This window comes from Terrapene carolina, unplaced genomic scaffold (assembly GCF_002925995.2).
Source record: "Terrapene carolina triunguis isolate 2854851 unplaced genomic scaffold, T_m_triunguis-2.0 Scaffold67, whole genome shotgun sequence".
Lineage (NCBI taxonomy): Eukaryota > Metazoa > Chordata > Testudines > Emydidae > Terrapene > Terrapene triunguis.
The window spans coordinates 18260548-18282730 of record NW_020664418.1 but is presented as its reverse complement, the minus strand read 5'-3'; the positions used below and the strand labels follow the sequence as shown (position 1 = coordinate 18282730).

The following is a 22183-nucleotide window of genomic DNA, read 5'->3' as shown; positions in this document are numbered from 1 at the left end:
CCACCTGTGGAAGACTGAATTTGTGACATCCGGGCGAAGGGACCACTCATGGCCGTGAAAGGACCTGCTGAGGTGGTCTGCTAACTCATTCTGTACTCTGGGGAGGCACAATGCTTGTAGGTGTATTGAATGTTCTACACAGAAGTCCCACAGCATGAGGGCTTCCTGGCATAGGGGGAGAGGAGCGTGCACCCCCTTGTTTGTTGATATAGAACATTGCCGTGATGTTGTCTGTCATAACTGATACACATTGTCCCGTTAAGTATGCCTGGAAGGTCTGGCACACCAGACACACTGCTCTCATCTCTCTGACGTTGAGGTGGAGAGCCAGATCTGCCTGAGACCAGAGACCCTGAGTCCTGCGGTCTCCTAGATGTGCTCCCTCAGCCCAAGTCTGATGCGTCTGTCTCTAGCGAAAGAGATGGCTGTGGACTGGAGAAGAGGACCCCTGAGCACACCTCCTGAGGGTTGAGCCATCACAGGGAGGGAGTCAAGGACCGGGCGAGGCAGGGTCACGATACTGTCCAAGCTGTCTTGGGCTAGTCGATGCTACCCATGACTGGAGCAGTCAGAGCTTGAGTCTGGCATGCTTCACCACGTAGGTACAGGCAGCCATGTTCCCCAGAAGCTTCAGGCAGTTTTTTGCTGTGGTGGGGGGAAACTGTCTGAGACCTCGAATGATACCGGCCAGGGCTGGAACCTCGCTTCCGGCAGGTATGTCCTGGCTTGGGTTGAGCCCCTATAAACTATCCTCTAAACAGGGCACAGAGTCGATTTTGCTTCGTTTAGAAGGAGATCCAGGTTGTCAAAGGTGGCCCTGATGAATCTGATTTGAGCTTCTACTTGGGTCCTGAAGCGACCCTTGACCAGCCAGTCGCTGAGTTATGGGAACACCTGTACCTGGTGCCTGCGCAGGAACACAGCGATGACTGCCATGCACTTGGTGAAGACTCGAGATGCTGCTGACAGGCCGAAAGGAAGAACTGTAAATTGGTAGTGGGTACTGTTCACCACAAACCTGAGGTACTTCCTGTGGGGCTGAGTGATTGCAATCTGAATATAAGCATCCTTCAAGTCGAGGGTGGCATACCAGTCTGCTGGATCCAGTGAGGGGATGACGGAGGCCAATGAGACCATGCGGAACCTGAGTTTCTTTACAAACTTGTTGAGTTCTCGCAGGTTCAGGCTTTGGCTTTCGGTATTAGGAAATACCAGGAATAAAAGCCCTCGCCCCTGTGCTCCTGAGGAACCTCCTCCACTGCCCCTAACGATAGGAGCGACTGCACCTCCTGGATAAGGAGTTGCTCGTGAGAAGCATCCCTGAAGAGGGACAGGGAAGGGAAGTGGAAGGGCAGGAGGGCACAGAATTGGATGAAGTATCCCCTCTCTACCGTGAGGAGCACCCAGCAGTCCGAGGTGATATGGGACTATGCACGGTAGAAAGGGGATAGTCGGGACGAGAAGGTAAGGCGGGGTGGATCCAGTCTTTGGTGTGGTACACAGTCCTCGACCGTGCCTTCAAAAGACCAGTTTGGGCCCTGAAAGTGGCTTGGGTTGTCCCGAGCCCGGCCAGAGGGTTGACTCGGCCTTCTCCTGCCGGTCCTATTTCTCCTTCAGGACCCGTCCTGGCGGTTCTGGTGACAGAACCGCTGAGAATGGAAGTGTCTCTGCTGCACTGACGGTGTATAGAGGCCCAGGGACCTGAGGGTGGTTCTGGAGTCCTTTAGGCTGTTTAGCCTCTTGTCCATTTTCTCCGAAAAAAGAGTCTGACCCTCAAAAGGTGGGTCTTGTATGGGTATGCTGGACCTTATAGGGGAGACCAGAAACCTGGAGCCATGAGCCCCTTCTCATGGCTACTCCTGTGGCCATAACCCTGGTTGCAGCACAACCCATCAAGTGCCGCCTGCAGGGACGCCCTGGAGATCAGTCTTCCCTCCTCGACCACAGCTGAAAATTTGGCACGGGAATCCGAGGGGAGGAACTCCGTGAATTTAGCCATTGCTGAGCAGGCATTGTAGGAGTACCTGCTGACGATGGCCTTCCGGTTAGACATTCGGAGTTGTAGTCCCCCCGTTGAGAACACCTTTCGCCCGAATAGGTCTAATGTTTTAGCATCCCTATTCTTGGGAGAAGGGCCCCGAAAGCCTTGCCTCTCCCGCTGATTAGCAGCGTCCACCACCAAAGATTCAGGCTGGGGGTGGGAATATAGATGTTCATAACCCCTGGAGGGCACAAAGTACCGGCGTTTGTTACGCTTGGCAGTGAGTGGCAGCAAGGCAGGGGTCTGCCACAGGGTCTTCGTCATGTCCGTAATTATCTTTATAAATGGTAAGGGTGCGAGGGGGCCAGGAAGGGCGCGAGGGGGCCAGGATATCAGCCATAGGGCCTGCATCATCTACCACTTCCTCTGCCTTAATGCCCAGAAACTGGGCAAACTGGCACAGCAACTGCTGCAACACCCTGGAGTCTTCCAGAGCTGGGGCTACGGAAGTGCCCGCCTGCGCTTCATCTGGTGAAGAGGAGAAGGCGGCCACCCTCTACCCTCCCCACCCGAGGGATCTCGTGACCCTGGGGGAGACTGTGGTTGGTTGGCCCAGTCCCGTGAAGAGCGCGGGTATTGGTGCCAACGTCGGGTCCCACGCCAGTGCTGGTATAGACACCTAGGGTAGCATCTGCATTAGGGTCTTCATGGACGCAGTCACAGCTGCTGTCGATGACGATGTCGGTGCCAGTGCCATCGTTGGTGCCGAAGGAGCAGCCGACACCATAGCAGCAATCTGAGCCACTGACGCCTCCGGTGTCGAAGGCGTTGTTGAGGGCGGCGCCATGGTTGGTGCTGATGTTGGTGATGGTGCCGTGGCTGCCGGCGTTGATTCCGGAGGTAATGGCTCAGTCGCTGGTCGTGGCGGAACAAATGTTGCGGACACCACTGACGCAACTCCCGAGTGGGATCCTTGCCTCCGACCCTGGGCTTGATGGAAAGCCCACGGAGTCCAAAAGGGCCACTGAGCTGGGTTCTGCCATTGTGAGGGCCACTGCATTGGCATCTTGAGCTGGACCTTCTGCTCCTGCTATAGTCAGAGCGGTACGAGTTCAACTCCGACTCTGATGTTTCAGAATAGGAGGACCAGGGTGGCGCTGCACCTCTTGACATAGAGCGTTGGGAGCCTGGGGATCGACTGCACTCCCTGGATGGAGGCGTTGGCTTCTGGGGGGAGGGTGCCGAGGTGACAGGGATCAGCGTGACATCATCGCCGGCTTTCCCTTTGACTGAACGGGGTGCCAGAATGGAGCCTCCAGTGCTGGTGCATCTTCCTGCCTCGGGGACAAGAACGGCACCGTGAGTCGCAGGCCTGGTCGGCACGGGGAGGGGGGGGGGGGGGGGGGGGGGGGGGGGGAAGAAATCCATCTAAGTTACACAACTTCAACTACGTGAATAACGTAGCTGAAGTTGATGTAATTAGATCGACTTACGGTGGTGTCTCCACTGCGGTGAGTCGACTGCTGCCTCTCCCGTCGACTCCGCCTGTGCCTCTCGCGGCGGTGGAGTACAGGAGTCGATGGGAGAGCGCTTGGGGGTCGATTGATCGTGTCTAAACTAGACACGATCAATCGACCCCTGCTGGATCGATCGCTGCCCACCGATTCGGTTCAGCAGGTCCTGCGCCGCCTCAAAAGCCTCTGGGGTGGACGGGAGTGGCAGATGGCTCCAAGGGATTTGGCGAGCGCGGCGGGCCCAGACTCGACTGCCTCACTTGGGCAGGAATCAACGTAGCTCCACTCTGAGCCTCGGAGCCAGGGCCCAACCGAAGTGCCACTGATGGCCGGTCCCTGGATTTTGCCGAGGCGGATCGGCCTCTTTCCGTCGTCTTCTTCTTCTGCGCCAGTGATTGGGACCAGTGCTGAAGGCTGGAGTGTCCCCGAGAGGCTCCATGACAGTGCTGAACCTCCTTGGCAGTGTCTCTCTTTGACTGGAAATGGCGCCAGAGCGCTCCGCGCCGAAGAAGACACACTGGGAGGAGGACTTTAAGCCACTGCTCCCTCTCCTTAAGAGTTCTCAGTCAGAATTCCTGACAGATTTTGCAGCACTCTTTTTGGTGACCCTCGCCCAGACACCATAAACAGGAAGTGTGTGTGTGGGGGGTCACTTTTAGGCATGGGCTTCATGCAGTCCTGGCAAGTCTTGAAGCCCGGGGATCGTGGCATGCCGCAGTGACAAATAAGGGGGGGGGGGGAGAAAAATGGGGGGGACCCCCCATAACCGAAACTTTTAAATGAACTAACTACTCTGTACTAACCAACTAGAACTAACTATCTACAGCAAAAACTGAAAGTACTGCTAAGCTGCTTGCCGAAGCAAGAATAAGGGGAAGTTCCAGCTACCGTCACTGGTGGTAAGAAGAAACTGAGGGGTGGTGGGTCGGCAGGGCCCTTTATTGGGTGCCATGAAGGCGTGGCTCCCCAGGGGGCGCCCAGACCAACCCCACAGATGCTGCTAGGGGAAAAATCTTTCTGGCTACTGTGCACATGAGCGCACGCATACCTGATTGGAATTGACATGAACAAGCACTCGAAGAAGAACAAAAGTTTCATGAAAACAGGATAATTACTAATAATAAAGAACATGGGGAAAGATTCATAGAAAGTACACGATAAGCAGAATTCTCTTTCTACAAAATGTTTTTCAAAGTATCCTGCGAGGCTTTACACAATTTTTTAGTTATGGAGTTGTAATATGAAATTACTCCAGGGACACTTAAAGTACTTACTTGAATCTGTAGATAATGGGCCAGATTCTGCGCTGTGCCTCCTGAAAGTTGCAGCACAAAAGATGCAGCCCAGAAGACAGAGCAAAGGAGAGACTTTATGCCACCTTTTCATTCTTGGATTCCAGCCTTATGTCAGGGCCAAAATGGATCCTGGCATAAGTTAGAACAGCCCAGGAAGTTCTGTAATTTATGGCAGCCATTTCTAGGCTGTTTATGGGTTGCACTGCAGATATTTCCCCTTCTGCTTCCAACTTGCCCCCTCCTGTGCTTTGCATGCTCCATACAATGGGACTTGTAAGTGGAACAGCACTGGGTCTGCTTACATCAGCCCTTCATTGGGGGGAAAGTCTCTTTGCAAATTATTTATGGACTTTATTGGCCACTGGACTGGCATACATCGGCAATGCTTGAGTATTTTGAGAAACATCTTTTACACTTCACAATAACTTTTTTAGTTCAGGAAAAAAAAACATCTATCATATAAATTATACATTTTAAGTAAGAACATTTAATATCAGGCTAGTATCTAAAATAATTTTTAATTTATCAAATTGTTCATAGAGAACTACATCTTTTTTAGATCTTGAAATGCACAGCAAATCTTGAAATGCACTTCAGCTACAGTATAAACAACATACATTTGAAGAACCCTACTGGAAGAACTCTTGTTGCTTTCCTGTGGCTTTCTTTAAAAAAATGGGCTATTATCTTTTAAGTCATTTTTATACAAAATTTTGAAATTAAGACTATAGTTTAAATCCTGAATTATCTTTGGGAAACTAGGAGGGTAAGAATTAGTTTTCAAGAAAATTAAAACTCTACCTTATGTGCATCAACTAGAACAATTCCTCCTTTTTCAAGTGGCTCCTTCGTACCTATCAGCAATTTTCCATCTGAATAGCCAACTGCAAATGGTCTGTCTTCACTGAACCACGCAAGGCATGTGACAGAAACTATTGGAACAATAAGCACAAATAAAATATCTTAAATTACAAGCTGAACTGTTCAATTCCCATTGCATTTAGCTCATCAGAAAAAAAGGTTACTTACTTTTTTGTAACTATTGTTCTTTGAGATGTGTTGCTCATGTCCATTCCATTCTAGGTGTGCGCGCGCCCACGTGCGTGGTTGTCGGAGATTTTTGCCTTAGCAGTATCTGTAGGGTCAGCTGTGGCACCTCCCTCCGAGTGCCGCACTCATGCATCGGTATATCAGGCGCCGCCGACCCTATGCCCTCTCAGTTTCTTCTTGCTGGGGTAACGGTAAGAACATGAGCAACTCATCTCGAAGAGCAACTGTTACAAAAAGGTAGGTAACCGTTTTTATTTCTTCGAGTGCTTGCTCCTGTCGATTCCATTCTAGGTGACTCACAAGCAGTGTCCTTGGAGGTGGGCTCGGAGTTCACGGTTGTGCAGCTTGCAGCACTGCTCTGCCAAAACCAGAGTCATCTCGAGCCTGCTGGGTAAGTGCATAATGAGACATGAACATGTGGACAGATGACCAGGTAGCGGCCCTACATATCTCTTGGATTGATGCCTGCGCCAGGAAGGCTGCTGATGACTCTTGTGCCCTAGTCGAGTGTGCCATCATGACTATCGGCGGAGGCACTTTTGCCAGCTCACAGCAGTAATGGATGCAGGCAGTGATCCAGGACGAAATCCTTTGAGCAGACACTGGGCGACATCTCATTCTGTCTGTCTCCGCAATGAAAAACTGCGTTGATTTACGGGACAGCTTTGTCCTATCTATATAGAAGGCCAGTTCCCTCCTAACATCCAGGATGTGCAGCCTGCGTTCCTCATCTGACACATGAGGCTTTGGAAAGAAGACCGGTAAGTATATGTCCCAGCCAGTATAAAACTGGGAAACTACCTTGGGCAGAAATGCCCGGTGTGGTCGCAGCTGGACCTTAACCTTGTAGAATACCGTATAGGGAGGTTCCGAAGTAAGCATCCTGATCTCAGACACCCTGTGGGCTGACGTTATCGCAACCAGGAACAAAACCGGGAGAGAAGCAGGAGAGAGCAGGAAGCCAGAGGCATGAAGGGAGGCCCTATGAGCCTCGACAGCACGAGATTCAGGTCCCAGGGAGGGATGGGATCCCTGACGTGCAGGTAGAGATGCTCCAGACCTTACAAAAACCGGGCCATCATGTGGTGAACTAAGACTGACCTGCCTTGCAACGGAGGGTGGAAAGCTGAAATAGTGGCCAGGTGGACCTTGATCGACGACAGGGACAAACCTTGGAGTTTGAGGTGCTGAAGATAATCTCTGAGCTCCCTGACATTGATATAGAGGGCCAGATCATCCTGCAACCAGCAGCCCTGCATTTCATACTGGCTGGGCCTGCCACAAGTCTGGGTCCCCTACCACTCCCGGGAGTCAGCGGTGGATCCTTTGGTGGGCTCAGGGCCCCGAATGGGGAGGCACGTCCATGTGGCTCCGGAGAGGATGGGCAGCCTGAACTGGGTCCTTTGCCTCACAGCACATTGCCTTTCTTGCCCGGTGCTGGGGAGCCGTATTTTTTGGTCTTCTTTTTGAGCACCAGCGACAGAGAGCTGTGTCGGACAGAGCCCGGTGCCAGGGGTGCACTATGCACAGAGGCCAAGGTACAAGGGGTAGAGTCCGGCCGGGACGTCTCGGAAGCCATTCGGGAGGGCAGTCTCCATGAGGAGAGCCCTCAAACGGATATCGCACTCTCTCTAGGTCCTGGGTCAGAAGATTTTACAGATACAACACTTGTCCTTCACATGTGATTCCCCCAAGCACTTGAGGCAGCTGCTGTGTGGGTCACTAACAGGCACAGGCCTGTTGCAGTCTGAGCAGGGCTTAAACCCGGGAGTGCCTGGGGCGAAGTCCCCGATAGGACTCTAACTTCTAACTACACTTAACACTAACTACTATAAACAAACTATTTACAAGGCCCTAAGGCTCGAAGTCAGAAGAGATGAAACCGCTAGTTTTGCTATGCAAGGAAAAGTGCTCCGATAACCACCACTGGCGGTAAGAAGGAACTGAGAGGGCATAGGGCCAGTGGAACTCCAAGGGGACCCTATGGATACTGCTAAGGCAAAAATCTCCAATGATCGTGCACGAGGGCGCGCGCACACCTAGAATGGAATCGACATGAGCAAGCACTCGAAGAACTTTTTGTATTGTAATTACTTTCAGAGAACAAAAATGACATGAAAAAATACAGCTTAATGAAAGTTAATACAGCTGTTTACTTTATGTTTTTTATTCTATGCCTATCACCTTAGATATTTAAGTACCACTGTAGTAATACATTTCTATCAACACAGCTATTTTACAGGAGACAGTATTGTAAAAGCTTTTTGTAGTAGTTTAGATATAAATGCAATTCTAAATATACATTTCAATAGAATGAGCATAACCAACGTATTTACCCAGCTACCCTTCAAGTTTTATTTAATATAGTATTGCCACTTCTTTTTTTCTTCTTCTACATTTTAAGTGGGATTCAAAATGGACAGTCCTTGTCTACTCTGAATAAGTTAATGACCAAAAAATTTCAGTCGCAAGTCATGCCACAGTACTTACGGTCAGAAACCATGAACTTCCCACTGCACGCCTTTTATTCAAGTCACTATTCATACGATTTTGCCCCATTTTTTTTTTTTAATTCATGCATTTGCTAACAGTCTATCCTAAAGAGGGAGGCAAATAGCTTTCCTGTTCTAGCCCTGATTACTTCTATGCTTTTCTCACAAAGTCTGTGTTTTCTTTTGGGAAGTCTCTTACGATTTCACTGTCACTAATGGAGGTGAACCAGTTACAGTAACACTGTCTCTCCCCCCCGCCAGTCGTTAATGTAGATAAGATCAGAGAGGATATGTATGTCTTTTTTCACACATCCAAACTGTAACTGTTAGGAAAGGGAGTCTTGAATCCTACGTTGCACACACAGCAATTTAACAATAACAATGACACTGTTTATTTGTAGTTGTAAAAATATCCCTGTTGGAAGTTTAGGCATTAAAAGAATGAAAATGGTTACCTATTCTACAGCAACTGCAGATCTTCAAGCTGTGTAGTCCACATAGGTTCCACTTCTAGTGTGCATGCATCCCATGCACACAAGATGATATTCTTTTGACCAGTAGTGTATACTGGTGCTGTGCCTGTACTCTGGATGCCCCCATGCCCTTCCACTCGAGGGCATAAAGAACAGAATGGGCCAACTGTCCCTCAGTTCCTTTGCCAATATGGAGTCCAGATGGCCTAGGACTCCAGAGTAGCAGGGAAAGGAGAGTTAGGCACAGAATATACGTGGACAGCACATCTTGAAAAATGACAGTTGCTGTTTTTTCTCTGAGTGATTGTCCACATGGATTTCACTTCTGATGACTTGCAAACTCTGACCACATCAGAAGGTGGATGCTAGAAGTCCTATTTAAATAATGACTGCAGAATATCACTGCCCAAGAGAGCATCAGATCTTGAGGCCTCAACTGACGAATAAGCCTGGATGAAAGGTGGACTAATCTCCATGTAGTTGCCCTGCACATTTCTGACAGGGATGCTTCTTAGAGAAGTCACATACTTCCTTCAACACAGCTGGGCAACATTAGACTTTGGACTTTAATGCTGCACCTTATATGGAAGGATATTCTAGCACTTTATATGTTAATTGACTAAGCCACACAATTTCCTGTGTGGTGTGTATTAAAAACAGAGATAAACTGAGGCATGCAGAGGTTAAGTGACTTGCCAAACATCACACAGAGTCAGAGTCAGGAACAGAAATCAGGAGTCCAGGCTCCCTGCACCATGTACATCAGTAACATCAATCATCATGCTTTAAGGCATTAACTGGTCACCAACTGAGGTCAGGAAGAAGTCTCTTCCCCCATGGTAAGGTAGTGCATTATGAAGTACTGTCCAACATCATACACAAGATAGTATGGCGTACACCATTCTGAACCCTGGTGGAATGGGCTCTAATCTGTATTGGTGCTGTATTTAATATAATTAGATACCCATTTAGACAATCTTTGGTTGGATATTGCCTGACCAAAGTGGACACTGCAGGGGTACCATCTTGATGCCACAGACAATAAGAAGGAACTGAGGGACAGCTGAGCCTGCTACACCTTTTATGCCCTTGGGGTGGGGAGCTGGGGATAAGGCTAGAGTACCCTTAGGGTGTAGACACAGCTCTAACAGACACTGCTGGACAAAAAGAATCCAATCTTGTGTTTATGGGGCATGTGCGCACTAGAACTGGAATCTGTGTGGACAGTTCTTCATAAAACTGAAGTACACTCTGCATTTTAAATATAGATGACAAAAAACGTGTAAGTTTGCAACTTACAAGTTTTCTTTAGAAGTATCAGCACGGTCACCTACCATCCTTTCTGTAGCAATGCTCCAGTTCTAATCGATGCATGGTTGAAACATCTACAACTTCAATAAGCCCAAGAGATCCATCCATACGACCTACTAATAATACTTCTGGAGTGTCTCCTGTCCATGTTGCAGATGGCCCTTCTTCTGGCCAAGCTAGAGCAGATACCCAATGTGGCTGAAGGTCTAGTAATCCTTTTCCTCCTAAAACCCCCAAAAATCTGTTACTATAATACTTCATTTTACTAGAAATTAAAAGACCAAAGAGTACCTTTCAGAGGACAATGTTGAAAAACTATGTATACAACTGGGACATATACTACTGATGAGCCTTAACATCTTTTAAACTGACATATAGTATATGATTACAAAGTAACTGGTTACTAACTTGCCATGAAACAAAAATCAATATAATGTCTCTAACAGCATCACATATTGAACTAATCTTCAAACAAATTACTCCAGAAAAAGTAATTCAGAGAAGGAAGTTAAATTTTATGAAAGACTGCAGCATTCAGACAATGATGCTTTCTCCTATGGAATGCCAGTAACCATATAAATGAAACAATACACTGAACCAAGCATGTGTCAAGCACAGAGGAACAGTTCTCTATGGAAACATCCAAGATTGTCAACGACTGTAACCAGTGATTTTTGCAAACATTAGGTGTTAGATAGGGATCCTACAGCTGTCAAAAGGATTAATGCTCTTCTCCTTTCAGAGTTAGTCTCAAATGTACCATTTTGAGCATTCTAGTGCACCTATGGAAGGAAAATGTTGGAACCTTTTTGAACTGCTTTTAAAAGAAACTATTTATACAAACTTTTAGAGATACCTTGTTTAAATGTCAAATATATTTTACACCCTATAAAAAGAATAGTATTTATAGGCAATGATTGCTATTGCAGTAGGCAAGTCTAAAGCCCAGCACAAATTTCTATGACTTTTCTTGTTCAATGATAGGCTAGAAGGATTCATGTTAACTACTGTGTTTCTAATGCCTATGTTGTAATAAATGTTGAAAAAAGGCACTAAGGTGCTAGTGAATTAGCTAGGTTCAGAGCACCTAATGAAGGATGGTTGGCATATTAATTGGCAAGTAAATCTGCTAAAACACCTACCTATACAAAAGTGCCATTTCTCAGCAGTTTTTAAATAGCTGTCATAGACACAGGTTATACTATTAAAAAAATAAAAATAAAAACCACATGCATCATACCATTGACTTGCCATATGTTCACCATTTTTTCCAAAGCTCCAGCCAGATACTTGCCACTGATGCTCCAACAGATAAGAGACAAGCTAGGGTCACTGGGTGACCCCAGACTTTCTTCTGAATCACCTTCTCTACAATAAAATAAAACAGTGCACTTAAAGTAGGTATTTCCAACTGGAGAAAATGAGAAAAAGTTTAATCTATTGAAGATTTGAGTCATTTTCTGTACTCCCCATGTTGTTATTGCAGACATACAACCAAAGCATATTTTCTCAATTTTTCATTCCACTTCATCCCCTAGTAAAGTTATTAGAGAGACTCTCTGTAGTTAAATTTTGCACTAGCTTTCTATAATCGTCCTAATTCTGACTACCTTCTGACATTGCCAACTAAACCAACCTGCTGAAACATCACAAACTTTATCTTATGCCAAAGTAGAGTTTTCTGGGAAGTCTCAGGAAAACCAACAGGGAAGTTGAGGTCTAAGAACTACAGTTAGAAGAGGTACTCTCTCTTCTCGATTTCTGGCCCCAATTCTACCCCACACTGGGGCAGGTTTGCACAGCTCAACTAGAGTAAAACTATTTTAAAGCCAGTTTAGCCAACCACAGTAGGATCACTGATTAAAGGTCTAGAAAACATGACCGATGAGAGCAGATTGAAAAAATTGGGTTTGTTTAGTATGGAGAAGAGATGACAGAGGAAAGATGACAACAGTTTTCAACTACATAAAAGGTTCTTAAAAGGAGGGAGGAAAATTGTTCTCCTTAACCTCTGAGGATAGACAAGAAGCAATGGGCTTAAACTGCAACAAGGGCAGTTTAGGTTGGACATTAGGAAAAATTTCCTGTCAGGATAGTTAAGCAATGGAATAAATTGCCCAGGGAGGTTGTGAAATCTCCATTATTGGAGATTTTTAAGAGCACGTTATACAAACACCTATCAGGGATGGTCTAGATCAGTGTTTCCCAAACTTGGGACACCGCTTGTGTAGGGAAAGCCCCCGGCGGGCCGGGCCGGTTTGTTTACCTGCCGCATCCGCAGGTCCGGCCGATCGCGGCTCCCACTGGCCGCGGTTCGCTGCTCCAGGCCAATGGGAGCTGCTGGAAGCGGCGCGGGCTGAGGGACGTACTGGCCGCCACTTCCAACAGCTCCCATTGGCCTGGAGCAGTGAACCACGGCCAGTGGGAGCCATGATCGGTCGGACCTGCGGATGCGGCAGGTAAACAAACCGTCCCGTCCCGCCAGGGGCTTTCCCTACACAAACGGCACCCCAAGTTTGGGAAACACTGGTCTAGATAATACTTAGTCCTGCCAGGAGTGCAGGGGACTGAACTAGATGAACTCTCGAGGTCCTTTCTAGTCCTATGATTCTATGATCACCTTAGTGTAACGGGATTTTTTTAGAGTGCAGAGCTGCTATAGCAGCTCTTACGACCTCCACTTCTCTGTGACTAGTGTAGAGGGTCCGCTCAGGGTATCCCCACACCTCAGATATCATATCAGCCCATTGGGGCCACTGGCAGCCAGTGCAAGTTGCAGTACTCCTCAAACTGTTCTAATTTATGCTGAAGGAACAGCTCAGTAGCACAATGACACCAAGATAAGACAGTGAAATTATGGCTTTAAGCTTAGTAAGCCTCCTCACTAACTTCTATTAATCACTCCTTGGCTGGAATTGGCAATTATAGCCACTTCATTTTTTTTTGGCTCATCACAATGCCAAAAAAGCTTGGCCAAGAAACATCCAGTTTGTTTTAATCTCTTGTCTGGAACTGGTTTCATTTACCAGTTTGGAGAGTTGCTTGGTGAATTATTTAGTTTTTGAAAAACAGTTCATGTGTGTATTATGAGCTCTGCAAAATTCTTAATTCTGCAAGCCATCCTTCACAGAGCTTAAGAAGTCCACCCTAGAGAGAGATGAAATTTCTGAACTGTACAAAAGTGTGTGTGTGTGTGTGTAAGTAAAACTCCCCAAGAGACAGCTCTAATGCAAGTTTGCTAAAGCCCATAACAAATACATACTTCAAGAAACTTGCAACCAGTACATACAGGTACCTAACATACATAAATGCCATGAGGAGAAGGGAGTACCCCTTCCTGCAAGGCCAAATGGAAATAAGCAGTGGAATGCAAGCCCACAAGTCCTGAATTCTATTCCCACAATTAACCCAAAAATTACCTTAATACTTAGTACATTATAAACATATTTTGGGGCCATATCTATTGCTCTTTGAAATTAAAGGAAAGGCTCCCACTGATTGAATGGGAATCAGGCCCTTCGTTAGGCTTCTTAACATCCCTATGAAACAGGTAAATATAATTTGATATACCCCAACTTTACAAATAAGGAAGAATAAGCATTTAAGAAGTTCAGGGACTTGCCCAAGGTCACACAGCAATTAGGAAAACAAAATTAAATTCATTCAAAAGTACATTTAAGTCAATGTATTTGTAAGTTACCCTCAGTATGACAGTCCCTCTTTAAACTTATATTTTTCTTGCTAATCTTTGTTTGTTCTTTGATAAATTTATTACGAAATAATACATAAAAACATTCTCAGGTTAAAAAAAATTTTTTTAATCCCCTTACCTGGACTACCTACCTCCACCTTAAATTTTAGGATCTCTTTTCAGTTTTAAATCATTTACTTTTGATCATTTTTGTTATTTTAAATACAGTAAACATCCCAAAGAAGAATAAGAGCATCCTACGCTCAGGCAGTTTCCTATGCTCATGGGAATCCCCATAGGATTGCCATTGTGGAGCAATTAATAACGGACTTCCATAAAGAAACAACTTACAATTTGTTGAATACACATGTTTGCTGCAATGAATACTGCTTCTTTGTTACATTCCACACTCTTATAGTCCCATCATTTCCACTAGTTGCCAAAAGTCCCTTTTTATTGCACCAAAAACATGTCATGACCTGCAGAAATTAAATTAACAAGTGTAAAACCAGAGTTTAAAATTTAAAGGTAGACATATTCATCTCATGCAACTCATTACGTTTGCCTGATTTGGACAAAGTATTAGCTGTATTATTTAAATCAATTATACTAAACAGAATCCAACAGTGCCCAAGAAGAAATTTCCTTTCATCGTATAGTATTGCATAATTAGGTGCATTATTAGGAGTACTGCATACTGCTGTGAATCATCTTCCATAGGCCACTGTCAAACAAAATAGCGAACGAGACAGATTATCTATTATGCCAAAACAAATTAATACATGTGTGCTTTTAAAACAAATGTATAAGAAAAGACTTGTAATAATTCAGTTGACTTTGTGTGTTTATTTTTTTAAATCAGTTTCATGAATCCTAGAGATTTCAAAAGGTCTCAATTCTGCAACGGGCTCTATGTTGGCAGATCCCCCTGCATGGAACTCTAGTGATGTCAACAAGATGCTGCTCATGCAAAGCCATTTTTGCAGGATCAGTGCCTTAATTATTGAAGCTGACATTAGAATAAGGAACTTGAAATGTAGTTACCCTCATTCCCCACCCCTCTCCCAACTCTTTTAATTTGTCATATTTTGGGCTATAACTTACTGTGATCCTCCTCCCATTCATTTCTTTTGCAAAAAGAGGGATTAAGCAATGTTAAATCTTAATTTTAAAACATTTGTAGCTACAACAACAAAATTAGTAGCAGTAGGCCAAAATCTTTGATAAAAATAAGCTGCACAGCAGCAATAGGTTAAATGTTTTATGGCATAAAATGTCCCAAACAGTATTTATCACTACAAAATGTTATTTATCTTTTGTGCAAAAAGACTTTTTCTATAAAATACCAGAAGTCTGTTGCTTTGCTTATACAGTTATTTAATTACTTGCATTTTTTCTGTGTTCTAAAGAAAAAGGTCAATAAAGAATAAATTATACATTAAAAAATCTATTTTGGGAGGAATAATGCTTACCCTGTTCTGATGAGCCTCCAGTTTTATGAAGGAGCATTTTCGTAGATCTCCACCCATATCAGCAAGGGTCTGAGGGCTAATTTGGTTGTCTCGGTCATGTGCTGCAAGAGTTCGCACAAGCTGCTGTGCAGCCCACTGCCTATGTTGTGAAGACAACCTTGAGGAAAGGCAGCAAGCTGCTAATGCATTAGCCAGCTCCAGAGGGCCTACAGCAGAAGGATCATAGGGAGGATGGGCATACAAATGGGCAATTAAACCTGCTTAAACAAAACAATGAGATGATGTCCAAATGAATATTGATAGTATTAAACAAGCCAATAAAACATTACCCACAATTGTCAGAAAGAACAAAATTTCTGCAAAAAGATTTTTTTTTTTTTTTATTAACTAAAAATACCACAGAGCCATCTTAAATTTGGAAAAACTGTTCTGATACAGACCGAAAACCAGCCATCCTCTAATCTTTTTTCCACAAAGCCCTTCAGAAGCCTTTTAGATTAAGGGCAAAATACTGTCCCCATTAAAGTCAATAGGGAAACTCCAACTGACATCATTGGGCCAGGATTTCATCCTAAAACACCAGGCTTTTTAAGGCCCCAATCCTGCATTGGGATCTATTCGCGTGAACGTCTGCACCCACGTGGAGCCTCACTGGCAGTCAATGAGTCTCCATAAGAATATGAACCATACACCATTGGTTTTATAACTAATTGGTATACAAATGTTTCTGATGATTATTAAGGTATGATGCTAACAACCACATTAACTTTTGTTCTTTCATGTAAGTACTATAATTTTATGCATCTATGCTTAGGAGGGTTAGATCCTTAGTTCTGTGCCTAATGACACTTCTGTGTTTGGTGGCATGTGGAATAGTAATGAAAAATGGGTAATGATTGCTTTGAGTATGCTGTCTAATCAGGAATTAGTAAACTGTATCTTTTACTGTGGACTGTATATGCCCATAAAAAAGGCTAGAGCTGGAGCAATCACTGTGATTAAGAGTGAAGCATTTTACTTTCTGTGACCCCTAAAGAGATGAAGTTTTGACATGAATAAAATCTCCTGAGGGCTTTTCTCCCCGTTCCACTGCCTCACTATAGGGGCAGAGTTAGAACTGAATGCCTAAGCTGTGGATTTTTATACTTTCAAATATTTGGGTTTCTTTCCAAGGAACAACCAGCAACTTGAAAATCACATTTCTGCCTGAAAATGTTGCAACTATAGTTGCATCTATAGTTATGTAACACCTAAGATTACTCTCATTGAAATCAATTAGTGAAAAAACATCTAATCTTTCATTTATTTTGTGAATGTGACAGCAATTTATGTATAGGCAGTTTCGCAGTGTCCTGTGTATAAACAGTTTTAATCTTGTAAACATCAACACGGAGCAGAAACCTCTTAAAATAATTAAAAAATTCAGGACATACCATTTAAAGGGTGCTTTGTCAAAAGCTGGATTTTTTTAAATTAATATTTTTTAAAAATTAAGGTGACAATATAAATTCAAGTTCCAATCTGACTGAATTTCCTGGGTTTATAATGGTGATTTTTATTGACAATTACAAAACTCTTGCAGGGTTTTTAAAAAAAAAAACATATTTCTCTTATGTGCTCTCAAGCTTAACTCCAGTTTAACAAATCTATCTGGGAATATAAACAAGAAAGTGCAGATTTTTGTGAATTATACTGACAAACTATTTTTTTAAATACAAAAAATACCTTTCTTTTCAATTTCTGCTTTATCATAGTTCGGCCTCAATTTGGCCCCTTTGTCTGCCAACAATGCTACAAGTGCCTGAGTTACCACAAAGTTGGGCGATGTTACAAGCTTGTTTTCTTCAGCAATTCCTCGCAGAAAGCTTGGCAAAAATTTTCTTTGAATTGGATCATCAACTGTAGTCAAATTTACACCAGTAGCAGCAGAAATCAAGTTCTAAAAGAAAGGCAATCAAGTGAAAAAATTAAATTTAACCAAATGTTTTTAGTCAAACAAAAATAAAATCTAAAATGTATAGATTTTTCAAGGTCTGCAGTTTATTTGTAGAGTTTATCATTTGCTAACCAAAATTCTCTAATTATGCAACTATTACATACAAAACAGAATTCAAGACCTGTATCCCACAAGCTAATTGGACTGAATGGACTCCTGTGTCAGTGTGAAACAGGTTGTTTGTTGCTTGCTGGTTCAGGGACAAAGAGTTTAATGTGTTGTTATTGTCATCAATGTCAGCTAGGGAATTTAATCTATTGGAGAATTTTGAAAGCTTAGAAAGTTTTGGGCAGGAGAAGCAAAAACAAGATATGTAATAAAATCAATTACTTCATCTCAGAGTAGTTATAATTCCTTCACTTGCATACACTTCACAGTCAGTAAAAGCAAATCAATAATGAGCTTGTGTGCTACAGAGGTTATAGATATACATGACACCTTGCTACATATATCCACTTTTTTTCAAACTTGAATGTACAGCGTTGGGTATAGTTGACTCAATAAAATGTAGGTAATTTGTGTAACCAAAGATTGTTCCCTTTTAGAGTGACAATTTAAAAAAAAAAAACCAACAGATTCATGTTTTCCTTGGCAGATATACATCCCTAGCATCCAAATAAGATACATGAAGTTACCAACAATAAAACAAACTTGTGCTGAAACATGAGGGAAAACTTCAAAAAGGGAATAATCTGTTCCATTTTACTTTCATCTTGATTCTTTTATAAAAAGAAAGATGATAAACGTGAACAAGTTTCAGCTACATTTTTCAAGCAGTCCTTTGTCATAGAAATAACTTTTCACATCCAGTTGCACATTGTATGGTGGAGCATACAATATCCTTGGCATGTTAGTGCCTTTTTATGTACACCATTTTTCACAAAATTTACCACTTCGATGCATATATAAAAATTTCAAGGGTAAAATACCAGAGTTTTAGGCAAATGTTTGTATAGAAATAACAATCCTACCTGTGTACACAACTGTACCAGCAGTTTTGCAGCACTAGGAGTATTTGATGCCAAACAGCCTACGGCTGTACTCAGGTACGCCAGGCAAGATATAGGCTTGCTTGTTTTACTATGTACTCCTCTAGAACGCTCTGTAGTACTGGACATAGTGGATGGACTTGTTGAAAGGCCTGCTCTCCCCGCTGCAGCCAAGCACATTAATCGAACCAAAGTTCGGATATCTGTTAAACCCAAGGACTCAAGACCAGCCGCAAGACTACAACTGGATCCACTGACAAAAAAAATTAAAAAAAAAATGCTTTAGCTTAGGGTGTTTTTTTTTTTTTAATGTTAGGTACATAATAGGAAATTTCATCTTGCATACAATGTAACTATTACTAAGTGCCATTAATAAATACAATACTGCTTGCTTGATTAGTGGGAAATTATTTCTCTAGAAAAGGATAGGAGAAAGGAAGTATTACCCCCAGTTTACAGATGGGGAACTGAGAAAGAGTCCTGATCTTGCAAACACCAATGTGCTAAAACTTTAAGAATGTGTGCAGTTGCACTTCAGAAGAAGGGACTACTCATGCTTACAATTTACCACAGAGATAAGTATGTGCAGTACTGGGGACTAAGTAACTTCTTCACGTCCACATCTGCATCCTAAATACCCCCATGCTGTGGTATGAGGGCATACAAGACCCCTGTACAGAGGCAAGAATTTAACCCTGATCTCTTCACTCCATATCAAGTGCCATAACCACAAGACCACCCTTCCTTTACTGATTTAGCTTTAGAAATTCTAACATCTGTCTTGTCTATTAGACTGTGAAGACTGTAAGCATTCCAGGGAAGGGACCATCTTACACTATGTGTTTCTACAATGTGCAGCACAATTGGGCACTAATCTCAGTTGGGTCCTCTAGGCATTAACCATTATATATAAAGGAAGAAGTGTCTTTTAGGGAAGGAAAGTGAAGAGGCATGGCAGACTGGGGTAAGAGATGGCACTCAAAAGAAAGCCCTCCTCATAAAAGCAGCACCAAATTATTTAAAATGAGTAACACTGGCCCCACCAGATAACAACACTGAATCCCTAGCAAATACAAGTTGATAATTAAATCCAGAGGAAATAAAGAATGTCACAAACCTGACAGACAATAGTGAGAGTGCTCTCATAACCATGGTTCTTGCAAGAAGCACTTGGGCTGCCGCTGTCACTCTTCTTAGTGCCATAACACGGTCATGTGGATTTACTAGAGCAGCAGCTTGTTCCCCCAGGGTTATCCTGCCAGAAGAACTTTTTTCTATGGAGCCGTGACAGCCTTAAACGTAATAATGATTTGAATTAGTGTTAAACAAAAAGGGACAATTATAGTGTGCTATTAAACACAAAACTACTGTATACAAATTAATACAAATTTTGCAGATTTCAGTTTGTGAGTCCTTATAAAAACTAATCATTGTTTGTATACTCCTAAAGTTCTATACCCAATTTAGCCTCTTTAAATTTTCAGCAGATTGGGAACAATTTGACAACAGCCAAAATGCATTACAAAAACCCTTCAAAACAGTGGGCTAGAGACAGACCTCACTACTACAATCTGACCTCCTAGCATGGCCCCTTGTGAGAAGTCCATTTAAGTTACTGTAACTCCCTCAGGGGCTCAGAGGTCCATGAAGGCCATTGCAGGACTGGGGCCATAGTGTTAACAGAAAATCACACGTTTAAGTCTTTTGTCAATATAAAGAGTCTTGTCCCTCCATCACTACAGCGTCTCTAAAAAATAGGAAAAATTAAGGCCTGACCGCATTTCCTGATGTTGGGAGGCTGGGCAGACTGACTGACCCATGATATCATAACTGCCTCTATAAGCACACACCAAAGAAAACAAAATGTCTGTACTTTAAATTAGACTTGAAATATACCTCCTTCGCTCAAATTTACCTATCTGCATCAAAGTCTCCTCCATACTGTTGGTGGCTGTGACCATTGCAACTGATGCTCCTAGTGGATCACTGTCAGGGAACTGAACTGCCTCAGGTACAATACGGCGATCATTTAACCCCAGGGGGCCAGCCAGTAACTCAAATTCCTCTTCTCCTGTCAGCTTTTCATCTTCATCAACATCCAACATATCCCAGTCTTCTAAGGTTGGAGAAATAAACAAGGGTTAGGCACAAAATCTAAACTAGTGCTATCAACTGTGCAATAATGGGATGCATTTTAAGTAATAGCGTGCTTGTGAATTTAAATAATTTCAATGGATTTAAGAACCTAGACCTAGTGTCATAAAATATGAATTGCAATCCGCATCCTGATTTTTATTAAAAACAACCCTCATCTTTAGAGGCTTGTATAGATACAGTACAACTGAAATTAAAAAAATCTAAAATTGCTACATTTGTACAATTTCTGTATTTCTTGTATAAAAAAAGTTGTATGGATAACATTTCTCAAAAGTAAGTGGCATTTGTTATGTGACCACTTGCAGAATCAAACTAAGTAGTTATCCTTTATATCCTTTAAAGTAAGAAACGGGAAACTCAAAGAGAAGGTGATTGTTGTTCTAATGCAGAGTGTTTGGTAATGGTATGGCCTGATGCCCAGGTAGCTGCTTTACAAATGTCCATGATGGGTACATTATTGAGAAATGCTACAGATGTGGATAGTGCCATAGTAAAGTATGTGCGAAGTCCAGAGGGAGCTTGCATATTATAAGCTTGCATATACATAATTGAATACACGTAGATATCCATTTCGATAGCCTCTGCTTGGAGATCGTTTGACCCTGAGAACGTTCTGTTGTGGACAGGAACAGTCTGGATGATTTTTTTAAATGTTTTTGTTCTTTCTATATAGAAAGCTAGCGCTCTGTGGACCTCCAGTGTGTGGAGGGAGGCCTCCCTGCTGTCAGCATGCAGTTTTGGAAAAAATACAGATAAGTAAATGGGCTGGTTGAGGTGGAAGTGGGAGGCAACCTTGGGTATGAATTTGGGATGCGGTCACAAGATTACTTATTCCTCAAAGACAATGGTATAAGGTGGGTGTGCCATTAGGGCATCCAGCTCTCCCACCCTTCTTGCTGAAATGATGGCTACGAGGTAGGTGACCTTCATGGAGAGATGTAACAGCGAGCAGGTCATGTCTGAGAGGCTATGCTGGAGAAAGAATTGTGTACTCCCGTTCTAATGCCTCTCTTGGTAGGCGACGGCCCACCAGAGGCAGGGGAAAAAATCCTCTCTTCTCTCTTTTTTTTTTGGTAAATGGGAAAGACATTTTAGAGAGAAATTAATAAAGAAAGGGTACTAGTTGGAAAAAACTAAAATAATAAGAAATAGCTAAAGCTGTTGAGGGCGCTGCTGTTGTTCCAACTGAAGCCAGGGTTGGTAGAGAAGGAACTGTGCGACAGTTGGCTGCACGCATGGGGTAACCTCTTGGACCGGCGCAAGATGGCTGCTGCACGTGCACAGCCAACCGGGGCACTGCTACTACAAATCTCCGATTAGAAGCACAGAGCACTAAGACACCTAAAGTGGAGCACCCACAGGGACAGTCCTCCAAGAAGAACCAGCAGGTTTAGTGACAGAAGATTCCAAATGCTGCAGTTAGTGAAAAGCCTAGACCAAGAGGTGGGTTTTAAATAATGCAGTAAAAATGTCCAGACTCATGCTCAGATATATATTCAAAGAGAGTGAGTTCCAGAGGCAGTCATTGGGAATGCCTTGCCCCCATATTCATTACAAAGTACAGTAACTCCTCACTTAACGTTGTAGTTATGTTCCTGAAAAATGTGACTTTAAGCGAAACGATATTAAGCAAATCCAATTTCCCCATAAGAATTAATGTAAATGAGGGGTTTAGGTTCCAGGGAAATTTTTTTCACTAGACAAAAGACTATATTATATATATATATATATATATATATATATATATATATATATATATATA

General features: G+C 43.3%; 1 protein-coding gene across 7 annotated transcripts in view; it reads right to left on the bottom strand.

The window, feature by feature from the left end:
• HERC1 (HECT and RLD domain containing E3 ubiquitin protein ligase family member 1) overlaps positions 1-22183 on the bottom strand; it is a 214087-nt gene that overhangs the window by 33421 nt on the left and 158483 nt on the right. For 5 of the 7 annotated variants that reach the window (XM_026648236.2, XM_026648239.2, XM_026648240.2 and 2 more), the window contains exons 47-55: positions 20180-20380; positions 19382-19556; positions 18247-18517; positions 17005-17218; positions 15280-15539; positions 14159-14286; positions 11357-11484; positions 10140-10340; positions 5592-5722 (exon numbers count right to left, since the gene is read on the bottom strand). In XM_026648236.2, coding sequence (XP_026504021.1) covers positions 5592-5722; positions 10140-10340; positions 11357-11484; positions 14159-14286; positions 15280-15539; positions 17005-17218; positions 18247-18517; positions 19382-19556; positions 20180-20380 — 1709 coding nt within the window. The remainder of the gene's footprint in view (positions 1-5591; positions 5723-10139; positions 10341-11356; positions 11485-14158; positions 14287-15279; positions 15540-17004; positions 17219-18246; positions 18518-19381; positions 19557-20179; positions 20381-22183) is intronic. The other 2 variants (XM_026648237.2, XM_026648242.2) reach the window with 2 other exon arrangements.